At 41.6% G+C, this 14,656-nt stretch overlaps 1 protein-coding gene across 20 annotated transcripts in view; it reads right to left on the bottom strand.

Moving 5' to 3' along the window:
- LOC105493578 (ubiquitin specific peptidase 28) overlaps positions 1–14,656 on the bottom strand; it is a 79,775-nt gene that overhangs the window by 34,546 nt on the left and 30,573 nt on the right. For 16 of the 20 annotated variants that reach the window (XM_011761319.3, XM_071075605.1, XM_011761329.2 and 13 more), the window contains 5 exons: positions 10,262–10,367; positions 9,200–9,359; positions 3,313–3,399; positions 2,131–2,268; positions 638–711 (listed from right to left, as the gene is read on the bottom strand). In XM_011761319.3, coding sequence (XP_011759621.2) covers positions 638–711; positions 2,131–2,268; positions 3,313–3,399; positions 9,200–9,359; positions 10,262–10,367 — 565 coding nt within the window. The remainder of the gene's footprint in view (positions 1–637; positions 712–2,130; positions 2,269–3,312; positions 3,400–9,199; positions 9,360–10,261; positions 10,368–14,656) is intronic. The other 4 variants (XM_024796513.2, XM_071075607.1, XM_024796512.2 and 1 more) reach the window with 1 other exon arrangement.

A 14,656-nucleotide genomic window follows, 5' to 3' on the forward strand; every position in this document is an offset into this window, starting at 1 on the left:
ATAAACGTAAGAATGAACTCTGTTGCACAGATTTACAAATACAAAACATTTTTCTCCCTGATACAATAGAAATAAAAAGTTTCTTCTTACAAGTCCATCTCAAATTGCTAACTATGTTAAGTTGCTGTTTCCAAAACCATTTTATAGTTACAATTCTTCTACCTAGAATTGAAACCATTTAAAACACAGATTTCTCAGAGGGATATCCATATTGTGCCCTAAATTTCACTTCTCTGAGTGACTGAAATGACTATAGCCTATACTCGACATATTCTAAGTAGACCTCAAAAGGGATCTTAAATTTAAGTATCCGTATTATACCATCATGTTTGCAACAGAGGTTGATTTGACCTTTTTACAAATACATTTTATAGTACATGCTGAGTTTAACAAAGTTAACACTTATAGTCCTTTAGTTGGGGGAGGGGGAAAGCTGCAGGATTAGATGACTGCTATATCCTCAGAGGGGAAAGCTGAAGGTGACGGGGATACACGATGAGGACTACCTCAGTGATTATCCCAGGAGGTATGGTTAAAAACCAGCAATTTCTACTTAAGGAGAGTAACTTTCCAGCATATAATTCTCACTGCCCCACTGTGAGTTGGAAGGATGTACAAACAAACCCTCAACACTCACTTAACATTAACAGCTAGCTGGAATGCGTCCTCTAGCCAATCCAGGAGCTTGTGTGTGAATTCACTCACATCTTGCTATAAGAGAGGCACAAATTGCATAAAAGTTAGATGTAATACTAAGAGAAATTAAAATTTATCCTTATCCCACCAATGATTTAAGATTATACTACCATAAAAGCATTTCTTTTTTTCTTTTTGTTTTTTGTTTTGAGACAGGGTCTCTCTCTGTTGCCCAGACTGGAGTGCAGTGGCACGATCTCAGCTCACTGCAGCCTCTGCCTCCCAGGTTCAAGCAATTCTCCTGCCTCAGCCTCCCAAGTAGCTGGGATTACAGGCACACACCACCACGCCCGGCTAATTTTTGTATTTTTAGTAGAGACGGGGTTTCACCATGTTGGCCAAGCTGGTCTTGAACTCCTGACCTCAAATGATCCACCTGCCTCGGCGTCACAAGTGCTGGGATTACAGGCATCAGCTATTGCGCCCAGCCTGAAAGCATTTATTTTTGGGGGCTGAATATCATGAAAACATAGGAACACTGAAACTCAGCTACTATACATAAAAAAGAAGGTGCATTAAGCAACCTGTAAGTTGTAGCTAGAAGGAAGCTGGAACTCAACTACTTCCAGCCACATCTACTTATGACAAAGAAAGAAAAATAAACAAAATCTTCCAAGTAGGACTTCTTAAGAAAAAGGCCCAAGGAACTCTAGAACAATACAGAGATCTGAATAAAGAAAGAAAACTTTAATGTTTTGAGAATTTTGTAGAACTGTAGGACCTTCAAATAGAGAATGAAAAAAAATCGTATGAGGAAGAAGCTGATCTAATTAGTGACAGCTTTGTTTTTGTTTTTTAATTATTTTTTCAGAGACGGGGTCTCACTCTGTCACCCAGGCTGGAGTACAGTAGCACAATCACAGCTTATTGCAGCGTCAAACTCCTGGGTTCAGGGATCTTCCTGCCTCAGCCTCCCGAGTAGCTGGGACTATAGGCGCGTACCACCATGCCCGGCTATTTTTTAATAGGAGGTAGGGAAAGCAAAGTCTAGAAGAGAAAAGTTGCTGAGAAAAGCTCCTTCCTGAACTCAGATTTAGATATTTTAAAGCTACAATTTCCATCTGTACCATTCCAAGACAAAGGTGCAGACAAAGGACTACTTTTCTTGGTATCCCTTTTGTTACAGTTCATTGAGTTATTTTCCAATCTCCTCCTTTGCACGTCAATAGCCCCTGTATAATTCTACATTCTTTCTACTATTTCTTCTTCTCTTTAGAACTGCCAGACCCGGTGCAACACACGCACACTCTCTCACACACACACACATGCTATCTCTCTCACCACCTGTTCTGTAGGCAAAATAAAAGTCAGAAACGAGCGCCCATAGTCCTGCTTAGTCATGTTCACAGCTTGTTATGCAGCTGAAATAAAGCAGTACCACATTAATATTGACAAGGCGTGACTTCAAACTCAAGAATAAGGCTTCTTTTGTACCTGCTGTTCCTCAGATGACCGGAATGCTCCCTTTAATAGATCCAGGGCTGCAGACGGGTCTACAAATTTTCTATTTGATCCCATCATTAGAGCAAACAAATACTGAAGCTCTTGCATAAACATGATATTTCTCTTTTCCTGTAGAAAACAAAGCACATGTACTCTTACAACATCTCATTTAGAAAATCAGAATGTGTAAAGAAAAAAAAAGTTTTCGTGAGCCGGGCGCAGTGGCTACACCTGTAATCCCAGCACTTTGGGAGGCCGAGGCAGGTGGATCACGAGGTCAGGAGATTGAGACCATCCTGGCTAACACAGTGAAACCCCGTCTCTACTAAAAATACAAAAAAAAATTAGCCGGGCGTGGTGGCGGATGCCTGTAGTCCCAGCTACTCGGGAGGCTGAGGCAGCAGAATGGCGTGAACCCAGCAGGCGGAGCTTGCAGTGAGCCAGATTGGGCCACGGTACTCCAGCCTGGGCAACAGAGTGAGACTCCATCTTGAAAAAAAAAAGAAAAAAAGAAAAAAAAGAAAGGGGAAATGTGGTCATTTAAGAAAAAAAAGTTTTCAATAATCATGCCCTCATTTATATTTACCTAGATCTAGGTCAAAGCCACAGGGCTATATATGTTACAGGGACTCTGGGAAGGACTGTACTCTAAACTGAAGAGTAACTATGTAGAAGCCAGAGAGACAGCACCGTTGGAAAAACAGAAATGTCCACTTTCTGAAGCTGCTGCCCTCCCTCTCATGGAGAAAACGCATTATGCTAAGGTGAAATCCTGGGAAGGGTTAAATTGCCGGCAGGAGGCTACAACCTTTGGCAAAAACAGAATAAAATAGACAAAGAAGGCTCAGGTCTCTGGCATCAGGGCATCTCTCCAGCATTACATCACCTGAGCAGCTCAGGAAGAGAAAGGATACAACAAGCATAACAGTATTTGGGGTCTCCCCACCCACATATTCTTGGAGCTGTTTTTCTCATTTTATTCCTACTTAATTTTACATTTTTGCATACCCTTATATGTTATCCCAAAAAAGGAAAATGAGCCATTTAGAAATGAAAACAAGTATTAGCACAGGCCACAGAGTATCACGGATATCAGCTTTAGGCAAAAATCTGGAAGCCTTAGGGATGAAAAGGACTAAACAACAGTGAAGAAATTTGTTGACACCAACTTACTGTGTGACTTCGACAATTTTCAAGTACATTTTGTGGCAGATAATAACTGAGAACGAGTCTTCGAAATTCAGGCAATTGAAAGAGAGACTGAAATAAAGAAAGAAAAGGATTCACAGCCTTTCCTGAAAATAACGGCAGCAACATATATATTTTTCACTTTAAATATTTTATTTCATATTTAAAAGTTTGTAAAACTATCAACCTGGCAATTCCACTTATGTTATTTCTAAAGAAATAATGGTTGCGCACAAAAAATTAGCTCAAAGAATATTAATACTTTTAGGAAAAAACTGAAACAACCTAATGTCTAACAAAAGGAGCAGTTTTTGTTTTTTGTTTTGTTTTTGTAGAGACCAGGTCTCCCTATGTTGCCCAGGCTGGTCTCAAACTCCTGAGCTCAAGAGATCGCTCCTTCGGCCTCCCAAAGTGTTGGGATTACAGGCACAAGCCACCAAGCCCAGCCAAAAGAAGCAGTTTAAATACACTATACTGTGTTTACACAATAGACTATTAAGCAGTCATTGAAATATTGTAAAAAGTGTTTATAAAATGACCTACTATATAAAGTGAAAATGAAAAAAACAAGAGCTATGTGTATCAACAGGGGTAAACCTCAAAACTACATTTTGAGTGATAAAAAGTTACAGAAAAAAAAGTATTATACTGCTTATATTAAGTTTAACAACACGTAAAACAAGACTACATATTGTTCAGGGATACATCCAAGTGTGGTTATGTCTGTGGGAAAGGGAGGATGTCACAACAGGAACTCAATAGAACAGAAATTTGTAACATTAACTTTTTAAGCCAGGTGGTTAGTATAGCAGTGTTTACTATTATCCACTCCTTGTCATAATATTGCATTTTTTTTAAAGTTTAACAGCAGATGGTAGAACTGCAGAGAGGGATCCTTTTTATTATTTGCAAATCACATTTTTCTACTATGAATACCTTTCATAAGTAAATTTTCTTTAAAAATATCTCCTGTATGAATATATAACTCCTCATCCCAACACGCTCCTCAAATGAAAACCCTCTCAGGCCTGCACGGTGGAACTCTTGAAGAAGCATCCTAGGTAAATAATAGGCAAAACTTTGGAATTAGAACTAAATAAAACACCTTCTTGGTATTCTAAAAGCCCCAGGTATATTTCCTAATGTCAACCAAAAAATCCAAGTGTCGGTACTTGACTAGAGCCCATGTGCACCTCTCTGGCTTCCCTCACTCTAACACAAGCTGTGGCGGGATTCAGCCAACAGGGTGAGTGTTCACCCGGACTGGAGTGTAAACCCGGGTCATGCTGCGCCAAAGTTCTCTCCGGAACCAGGGCTTGGCTGGTGAGCTCTATCCTCAGTCACTCTCTTCTCTTCCACCTCATCTGTCTACCTAACACACCTGCACTCCTACTCTGCTGGCTACCCTGTGACATTCTTGAGTTTCTATTCTGCTGTGAGAAAAATGGCTTTACATTCTCAGCCACTTAACTCCACCTCTTCACCATCACGAAAATCAGGCTTTGCCATTATTCTTAAAAACCACATTAGGCTGGAAGTGGTGGCTTATGCCTGTAATTCCAGCACTTTGGAAGGCTGAGGCTGGCGGATCACCTGAGGTCAGGTTCGAGACCAGCCCGACCAACACAGAGAAACCCCATCTCTACTAAAAATACAAAATTAGCCAGGTATGCGTGGCATGCCTGTAGTCCCAGCTACTCAGGAGGCTGAGGCAGGAGAATCGCTTGAACCCGGGAGGCAGAGGTTGCGGTGAGCTGAGATTGTGCCATTGCACTCCAGCCAGGGCAACAAGAGTGAAACTCTGTCTCACACACACACACACACACAAAGATCAAAAAAAAAAAAAAAAAAAATCACATTAAGTGTGCGCTAATACTAGGCACATCTCCCAATTTATTCCCTATCCAACTGCTGCTGTTTCTGTGTTTTCTGCATCACTTCATTACATCCTCCTCCCCTAGTCACCAAAGTTTAGAACTGCAGAAGAATCCTTGAATCTTTCTCCTAGCCATTCACATCTAATAAGTAACAAGTCCCTTGGCTTCTGCCTCTGGGTGCTCTTTATAACCTAACTGCTTTCTCCCTATCAGCGCCCCATCAACTGCTCTAATCCAACTCCCATCGCCGCTCACTTGCACCATGGCACATGGTCTCTCTGCTTCCAGAACTTCCCTTCACCAACTCACACTTGCTCACAACTGCCACGCAGCTCCTTGTAACTACCTCGCTAATATGGCAAAAATAAAGCTCCCGATTCACTCAACACTGTCATCTAGCAACAGCTTTCCTCACTCTCCCAAGTCCTGACATCCTCCTAGGTAACTTTAGTCAATCCCTGAGGACGTGCTGCCTTGAAAATATATCAAGAACCCCAACTCTTTTCTATTTCCAGGGCTACCAGTCCAGTCCGAGTCACCATCACTCTCCATGGATGACGGCCATGGGTCTCTCCCCGTGCATCCTTGCCCCTCCATCCTTATCTCGCCACAGGAGCCAGAGGGAGCCTCTTAATACTTGAGTCAGAGTTGATCAGTCTGCCACTGGGGACCTTCAGTGACTCCCTGTCCACTCAGAACCTCCTCTCCAGTGACCCTCCCTTTGCTCTTAGCATCCAGCCACTTGGACTCCAGCATGTTCCCTGAACACATCAAGCCCATTCCCACCATGAAGCCATCGGTCTATGTGTTCCTCTACCTGTAATGTTTTTTTTATCCCAATAGATGCCTGGTTCACTCCCTTACTAGTCTCACCCCCTTCCCCACTTCAGTGAGGCTCATCCAACACCACAGTCAATACTGCAACCTGTTCCCACCTCTCCTGCAGTTCCAATCTCTGTAACCTTGCTCTTTTTTCCACTGGACCAATCACAGTCTAATGTATTATTATACACATTTTATTTAGCTAGTTCATCATTCTGTCAGTTTTTAGTTTACTGTTCATTTTCTATCTCACCTCATGAGAATTTACATTCCACGTGGGCACAGCTGTTTTTGTTTTGTTCACTCCTACATCAAGGGCCTAGAACACTGCTAAACGTAGAACAGGTGTTCAATCGTTTGCTGAGGGAACTCGCATGCATCCAGCCTGGAGATCTCTCAGCTTCTTGGGCATCCCATCTCTAGTGACACATTCCTCCGCTCCATCTCTATCAACACCCACATCCCAGTCTGCACCCAAACTACGCCAAACAAATGAAAGGTGTCAGTTCACAGATTACACGTTCAGAAAAGCTCACTCTGCGACCATTACATGTCTTCTTTGTGTCCGATTACCTGCAGGATAGATACCTGATCTTTGACTTCAGCAGGGGCCCAAGCAAATTTATCTCTTTCCTGGCTCCCTAATAATCAGTTCCTTCCAATCTTCATTTCTTTCTCCATCTAGCATTGATGCTATGGTCTTAACTACCCTTCATTAAATTCACAGAGTGCCCTTTTGTCCTTTGATCACATACCCAACAAATGTTCCAACTTAAATGAGTTGAGTTTTCCATGTAAGAGGTTCAGAGTGCTGCCAAGAGGAAGTCCTGATAGATACTGAGCATTTTGGTATCACAATACATTTAAAGTCAACAATTTCAAGCAGATCTTCAAATTTTTGGAAATCCTACAACGGTACTCTGGTGCCAATCGGTTCTCCCACCATCTCCAACAACTATTTCAAAATCTGACTCTGTCACTTCTCCACTGTCTCAAAAAATAGCTGCTTATTTCACACAGAAAAAAAAAGACTAGACACTACTTCAACTCTAATTTGCAGTTATCATTTCTTCCTCCTCCCTTCCCATTACTCTCCTGCCCTTTTCCTTGTTAAGGCCAACCCCTGAGATATACTTTCTACACTGTCTGCTCACGCTGTCCCAGAAGCCTTACTCAGGTATCCTCTGCCTCTGCTGGCTCTTGTCCACCCTCCACAGGAGTGAAGGCTGAGGAAGGGGGTGAATCCAGGGAGTGTTCTCTTTCTCTCTCTCTCTCTCTTTTCAGACAAGAAAGAACTGACATGTTCCACATTATCTTCCTACATTCTATTCTCAACACAGATGCCAGTGATCCTTTTAAACTGGAAGTATGATCATATCACTTCTCTGCTCCAAACCTTCCAGTACATTCCTATTTCATCTAGAATTCCCAAATTCTCATCGTGACCACAAGCTCTCCCACTCCAGCTCCACCACCTTTCCTATCCCACTGCTCTCAGTTCTGGATCACTCCATCTTGGCTATTTGCTATTTCTCAGACACATGAAGCAAGCTCCTGAACCTCAGTCTGCTTATTTGCTGTTCATTGTCTGAAATGTTCCCTATGTAATTATATAGCTCATTCCCTGGCCACCTTCAGACCTCAGCTCAAATGCCCACCTCATCAGAAAAGCCATCCCTGACCCTCTGCCCTCTCCAGCTGAACCCTGTCAAATCCCCCAGACTCACTCATTCATCTTTACACTTGTCACCTCCTGATGTTTTGTTTACTGTCTGTGCCACTCTTTCCAAAGTAAACCATGAGAGTACAGGTTTTGTTTTAGTCCCTGCTGTTTCCCCAGAGCCTAAGACAGTACATAGAAGCTGGATGTAGTGGATGTGCAGGAAGGGAGAATTCCATTTTTTAGTTTCAGCAGCTGGGTAGTACCATGATGGAGAAGACTGTGGGGGTGAGTGCCAAGGGTTGCCTTGGGGCTATGTAAGTTTAAGATGCCTGATACTTCTAACTACCCTCTAGTGAATTCATTCACTCCCTTGGTTTTATTTATTCACTCCCTTGGTTTTATTGCTATCTGTATGGTGCTGATTTCCAAAACTATATCTGGAGCCCACTACTTTTTCTGAAGTACAAATTCATATAATTGTATGCCTACATGGTATCTCCTTAAACTCAACTCATTTAAATTGGAGGATTTGCTGGGTATGTGATCAAAGGACAAAAGGGCACTCTGTGAATTTAATGAAGGGTAGTTAAGACCACAGCATACACAGGCACAGGCACCTCAGACTCAGCATATCTAAAACTGAGCTGATCGCAGGGCGCGGTGACTCATACCTCTAATCCCAGCACTTTGGGAGGCCAAGGCAGACAGATCATGGGGTCAGGAGTTGGAAATCAGCCTGACCAACATGGTGAAACCCCGTCTCTACTAAAAATACAAAAATTAGCCAGGCCTGGTGGTGCGTGCCTGTAGTCCCAGCTACTCAGGAGGCTGAGGCAGGAGAACTGCTTAAACCTGGGAGGCGGAGGTTGCAGTGAGCTGAGATCACACCACTGCACTCCAGCCTGGGCAACAGAACAAGACGCGTGTCAGAGAAAAACAAAACAAACAAACAAAAAAACCTGAACTGAAATCCACTTTTAATACACACCCAAATTATTCCTCTTCCAAGGTCAAATGGTACTATAATCCACCTGGCTACTGGAACTAGAAACCTCATAGTCTTACTCAACTACTGCAGGCATATCCTGTATCCAACTGCCCAGCAATCCTGAAGATTTGATCTCCTCGGCGCCTCAAGAATGCATTCACTTCTCTCCTTCCATGATTTCTGCCACTTCTCTACTCCAGGCCACCACTGTGGCCTACCTGGACAGCTATGATAGCCTTCAACAACTGATTCCTCCTTATTCACTCTCACTGCTATAATATAGTATTCACTAAATGCTTATCCAAAACACCTATTCAATATATTTACAACCACAGCAGATTTCTTTTTAGTACTGCCCAACTTAGACATCAAGGCATCTAAATCCAAACACAATAATACCAGAAAAACTCCCCAGTTTTAAATATCTGTTTCAATTTTTTGAAAGCTATGTTTCTACATTTCAGTTTAATAAATTACAAAGTTACCTCCAAAAGACACAGTTATCTCTTAAAAATATCATACCTGAATAACAGCACTAAACCAACACGTATTGCCAACATTTTTCAGCCCAACTGGCCAACCATCAACTCTCCTCCAGTCATTGGGATTGGGGTTTTCTCCCCAGACTTCACAGCGTTTTCTCTTTGAGCGTTTAGTTTCTGCAGAGGTTGCTTCATGCATCCTATATTGTGCAGCATGGCACACATCAAAAAAGAAAATAGTTAAAGAATAATATAGCATATGGAGAATGCTGTAACCTTTTGTGGATAATTCAAAACGCCAGAAAAAGTATTTACTGGATAATCCCTAGCTATATAAGGAACTGTAAGATTGTAACGCAACTGAAAAGCAAGATTTAAACGTAGAAATGTTAATCCTTCCATAACAGACATTATTACTAATAAGGTCCATGATAGAACTGAGTTGAAATTCAAGACTATTTAAGGCTACCATATTAGAAATTTTAGATTTCAACACAGTGAACTATCTAAGACCTCACCACTGAAAAGGGCAGGAGAGACACTGTGCTAAAGGTAAGAGCCTCCAAATTGCCCAGGTCACAAAACACAGCCCTATGTTCCCTGAAATAAACATCTCAGCAGCATATGGGAATAAACATGTCCAGAAATGGAGAGGCCACCACTGGAACTAGATGTTGGTGAACAGTACCAAACAATCACCCAATCAGTACCAGTTCAAAAAAATAGATTCCTTGATCACTTATGAGACAGGGTAGTTGAATAACGCATTTAAAAACGTGCAACAGCATAACCCTCAAAGTTTATAAAAGAGAATACACATTTATCAAATACCTGGACTAGGTTGTTTTTAATTCACCCTAGCAACTGTGAACTGAAATACCTTGCACGCTTCTACTCAAAGACACAGGTTGCAATAAGACCCCTTTCAGTTTGGCTTTTTCAAAAGCGAACCAAAGAGTAAGCTAATGCGAATTCAAAATTTCTTCTAAAAGAAATTTCATTCAGGCGCTTAGCAGAATTATTCCTGAGTGGCATTCACAGAGCTATTGCCTTTGACATACACACAAATGTGGGGGCAAGGATTATAAATTAAATCAATAACCTGTTAAGATCTCTTCCATCAGCTTGAATTTTGGGAGATTCCAATAGACTCAAAGCAATGGCAGCCTGAAGATCATCTTTGTTATCATGAGTAAGGTCTATCACTTCTGTAAGATAAACAGAAATTTAATTAGTCTATATATAGAAAACACTGCCCTTCTGTAATACAAGAAAAAGGTAAAGACATACTCCCTAGCTTTCATTACAACAATTGCTCAACTGTGTAACAATTTTATTACCCTATTGCATAGTCAAATGAGTAACTTCAGCTACACTGTAACCTTAGACTAGCCCACAGTACAGAAATAACAAGCTGCAATAATCAAATGAATCAAATACCCTCTTCTGTATTCTCACTCCACAAAGTCAAAAGTAGATCCCATACATGTGGGTTAAATAGTCTCTATTATCACAAAACATCAGCCAAATATCAAACATCCAGGGAACAGATATTTTCAATTTCATACAAAATATTCCAGAGAATAGGGATATACTCAACTAGTTAAGAACAGTAAGAGAAAGAAAAAGTGAAACTCACACATGATACAAAATACTCACAGATACAAAATACCTAAACAAAATATTAGCAAATAGAACCCAATAATATACAAAAAAAATTACATATTAAGACCAAGCTGAGTTTACTGCAGGAAAAAAAATTGAGTTAATACTAGATGGAACAGTAAAATTCACTATCTTAACAATTAAAAGAAAAAAATGGATCATCTTAACAGATACAGAAAATGTATTTGATAACATTCAACTTTCTTTCAGGATAAAAACTGAAAGCCAACTAGGAAGAGAAAAACTATCCTTAGGCTGAGAAAAAGTATCCCTGAGAAGCCCACAGAAAACTGTTATACTTAATGGAAAAACCTTAAGTACATTTGCTTTAAAATCAAGACTAAGACAAACACATCTATTATCACTGCTTTTATTCACCATGGTTCTGGAAGTTCTAGGCAGGCAGTAAGAACTTTTGGGCATGGTGGGTTATGCTTGTAATTCCAGCACTTTGGGAGGCCAAGATGGGAGGATCAGCTGAGGTCAGGAGTTTGAGACCAACCTGGCCAACATAACATGGTGGAACCTCATCTCTACTAAAAATACAAAAAATTAGCTGGGCGTGGTTGCATGTGCCTGTAATTCCGGCCACTTGGGAGGCCGAGGCAGGAGAATCGCTTGAACCCTGGAGGCGGAGGCTGCAGTGAGTTGAGATTGTGTCACTGCACTCTAGCCTGGACAACAGAGTGAGACTCCCATCTCTAAGAATATAAAGGCTGGAAAATAAGAAGCAAAACTGTCATAATTCACGGATAATAATCACCTACAAGGGAAACCCAAAATAATCCACAGCTACTCTGGGCACACTGCCTATGTGGTAGCCCTGTTCCACAGGAGCAGTCAAAAAAATAAAAGAGGCTGGAAGCAGTGGCTCACGCCTATAATCCCAGCACTTTGGGAGGCCAAGGTGGGTGGATCACCTGAGGTTGGGAGTTCAAGACCAGCCTGACCAACAAGGAGAAACTCCCTCTCTACTTAATATACAAAATTAGCCAGGCACGGTGGTGCATGCCTGTAATCCCAGCTACTTGGGAGGCTAAGGAAGGAGGACTGCTTGAACCTGGGAGGCGGAGGCCACGGTGACCCAAGATCATGCCATTGCACTCCAGCCTGGGCAACAAGAGCAAAACCTCCATCTCAAAACAAAAATTTTTTAAATTAAAAAAAACACAAGTATTACAAAACTGCAGTAATCAAGACTGTGTGCTGCTGGCATAAGGAGACATATACATCAATGGAACCGAATTTACAGTCCAGAAATAAACTCTTACATTCCTGGTCAATTGATTTTCGACCTAAGTACTAAGACAACTCAAGAGGGAAAGAGTATCTTTCCAACAAATGGTGCTGTGACAACTGAACACCACGTGCAAACGAATAAAGCTGAACTCCTACCTAGCCCCACATACAAAAATTAAGTCAAAATGGATCAAGTCCTCAAAATGAGAGCTAAAATATAAAACGCCTAGAGGACAACACAGGTGTAAATCTTCATGACCTTAGATTAGGCAACAGAATCTGAGATGACACCCAGAGCATAAGAAACCAAAGAAAACATAGAATAAAAAATCTTTCGGGCTTCAAAGGACACCATCAATAAGTAAAGAGACTGCTGGGCACAGAGGCTCACATCTGTAATCCCAGCACTTTGGGAGGCCCAGGCGGGCGGATCACTAGGTCAGGAGTTCGAGATCAGCCTGACAAAAATAGTGAAACCCCATCTCTACTAAAAATACAAAAAAATTAGCTAGGCATGGTGGCAGGTGCCTGTAATCTCAGTTACTTGGGAGGCTGAGGCAGGAGAACTGCTTAAACATGGGAGCCAGGAGGCAGAGGTTGTAGTGAGCCGAGATCACACCACTGCACTCCAGCCTGGGCGACAGTGCGAGACTCTGTCTCAAAAAGAGAAAAAAAGAAGAAGTAAAGAGACAACTCACAGAAAGGGAGAAAATATTTGCAAAACATGCATCTGATAAGAGATCTATACACTGAACATACAAAAAGAACTCCTGTAACCGAATGAGACACACAAAGAGTGATTTCAAAAACGGGCAGAAAATCTGAATTGACATTTCTCCAAAGAATATACTAGATAAATGACCAATAAGCATAAGATGCTCAACATCACTAATCATCAGAAAAATGCAAATCAAAACTACAATGATATCCTTTCACACCCATAGCGACAGCTATCAAAAAATATTATTAATAAGATTGGTAAGGATATGGAGAAACTGGAACCTTTGTGCACTGTTGGTGGGATTTCAAAATGGTGCAACTGGCCAGGGTGGTGGCTCACGCCTATAATCCCAGCACTTTGAGAGGCCAAGGTGGGCAGATGGCTTGCGCTAAGGAGTTCAAGACCAGCCTGGGCAACGTGGCGAAACCTTGTCTCTAAAAAATTCAAAAAATAAAAATAAAAAATAAAAAATACCTGGGCATGGTGTTATGTGCCCATAGTCCCGGCTACTTGGGAGGCTGGGGCGGGAGGATCACTTGAGCCTGGGAGGTCTAGGCTGTATTGAGCCCTGTTTGCACAACTGCACTCCAGCCTGGGTAACAGTGAGACTCTGTCTCAAAAAAATAAATAAATAAATAAATAAATAAATAAATAAAATACGGCTCATATTATAGTAATAAAATAAATTACTGGCTCATGCCAGTAATTCCACACTCAGGGAGGCCGAGGCAGGCGGATCACTTGAGGTCAGGAGTTCGAGACCAGCCTGGGCAACATGGTGAAACACTGTCTCTACTAAAAATACAAAACTTAGCTAGGCATGGTGGGACACACCTGTAGTCCCAGCTACACAGGAGGCTGAGGCATGAGAATCACTTGTACCCGGGAGGTGGAGGCTGCATTGAGCCAAGATCGTGCCACTGCACTCCAACCTGGGTGACAGAGCAAGACCCTGTCTCAAATAAACAAACAAACTAACTAAATAAATAAGTAAAAATAAATGGTGTAACTACTGCAAAAAACAGTATGGAGGCTATTCAAAAAATTAAAAATAGAACAACCATATGACCCAGCAATCCTATTTCTGGGTAGAGATCCAAAAGAATCTAAAGCAGGGTCTTTTTCTGAGACAGAGTCTCACTCTGTCACCCGGGCTGGAGTGCAGTGGCACAATCTCAGCTCACTGCAGCCTCAACCTCCAGGGCTCAAGGGATCTACTTGCTTCAGCTTCCCAGGTGGCCGGGACTACAGGCACACACCATCACACCTGGCTAATTTTTCTATCTTTTGTAGAGACAGGGATTCACCATGTGGCCCTGGCTCTTGAACTCCTGAGCTCAAACTATCCACCTGCCTCAGCCTCCCAAAGTGCTGGGATTACAGGTATAAGCTACAGTGCCCAGCCTAAAGCAGGGTCTTGTAGAGATATCTGTACATCCAAGTTCACAGCAACACTATTCACAAGAGCCAAGAGGCAGAAACAACCCAAATGTCCATTAATGAATGGATAAACAAAACATGGCATATACATACATACAAATGGAATATTACTCAGCCTTAAAAAGGAAAGAAATTTGAGGCATGCTGTAACATGAAGTCTGAAGACATTCTGTTAAGTGAAATAAGCCCACTGCAAAAGGACAAACAGTGTATTTCTACTTATATGAGGTTCCTAGAAATTCAGAGAAAGAGTAGAATGGAGGAGAGAAAAAATGGGGGTTACTGTTCAATGCATACTAAGTAAATGAAATGTTCTGGAAATGGATGGTGGTGATAGCTGCACAACAATATGAATTTATTTAATACTTCTGAACTGTACATTTAAGCAGTTAAGATGGCAAACTATATGTTTTACCAAAAAAAACTGGAAAA

This window comes from Macaca nemestrina, chromosome 12 (genome assembly GCF_043159975.1).
Source record: "Macaca nemestrina isolate mMacNem1 chromosome 12, mMacNem.hap1, whole genome shotgun sequence".
NCBI lineage: Eukaryota > Metazoa > Chordata > Mammalia > Primates > Cercopithecidae > Macaca > Macaca nemestrina.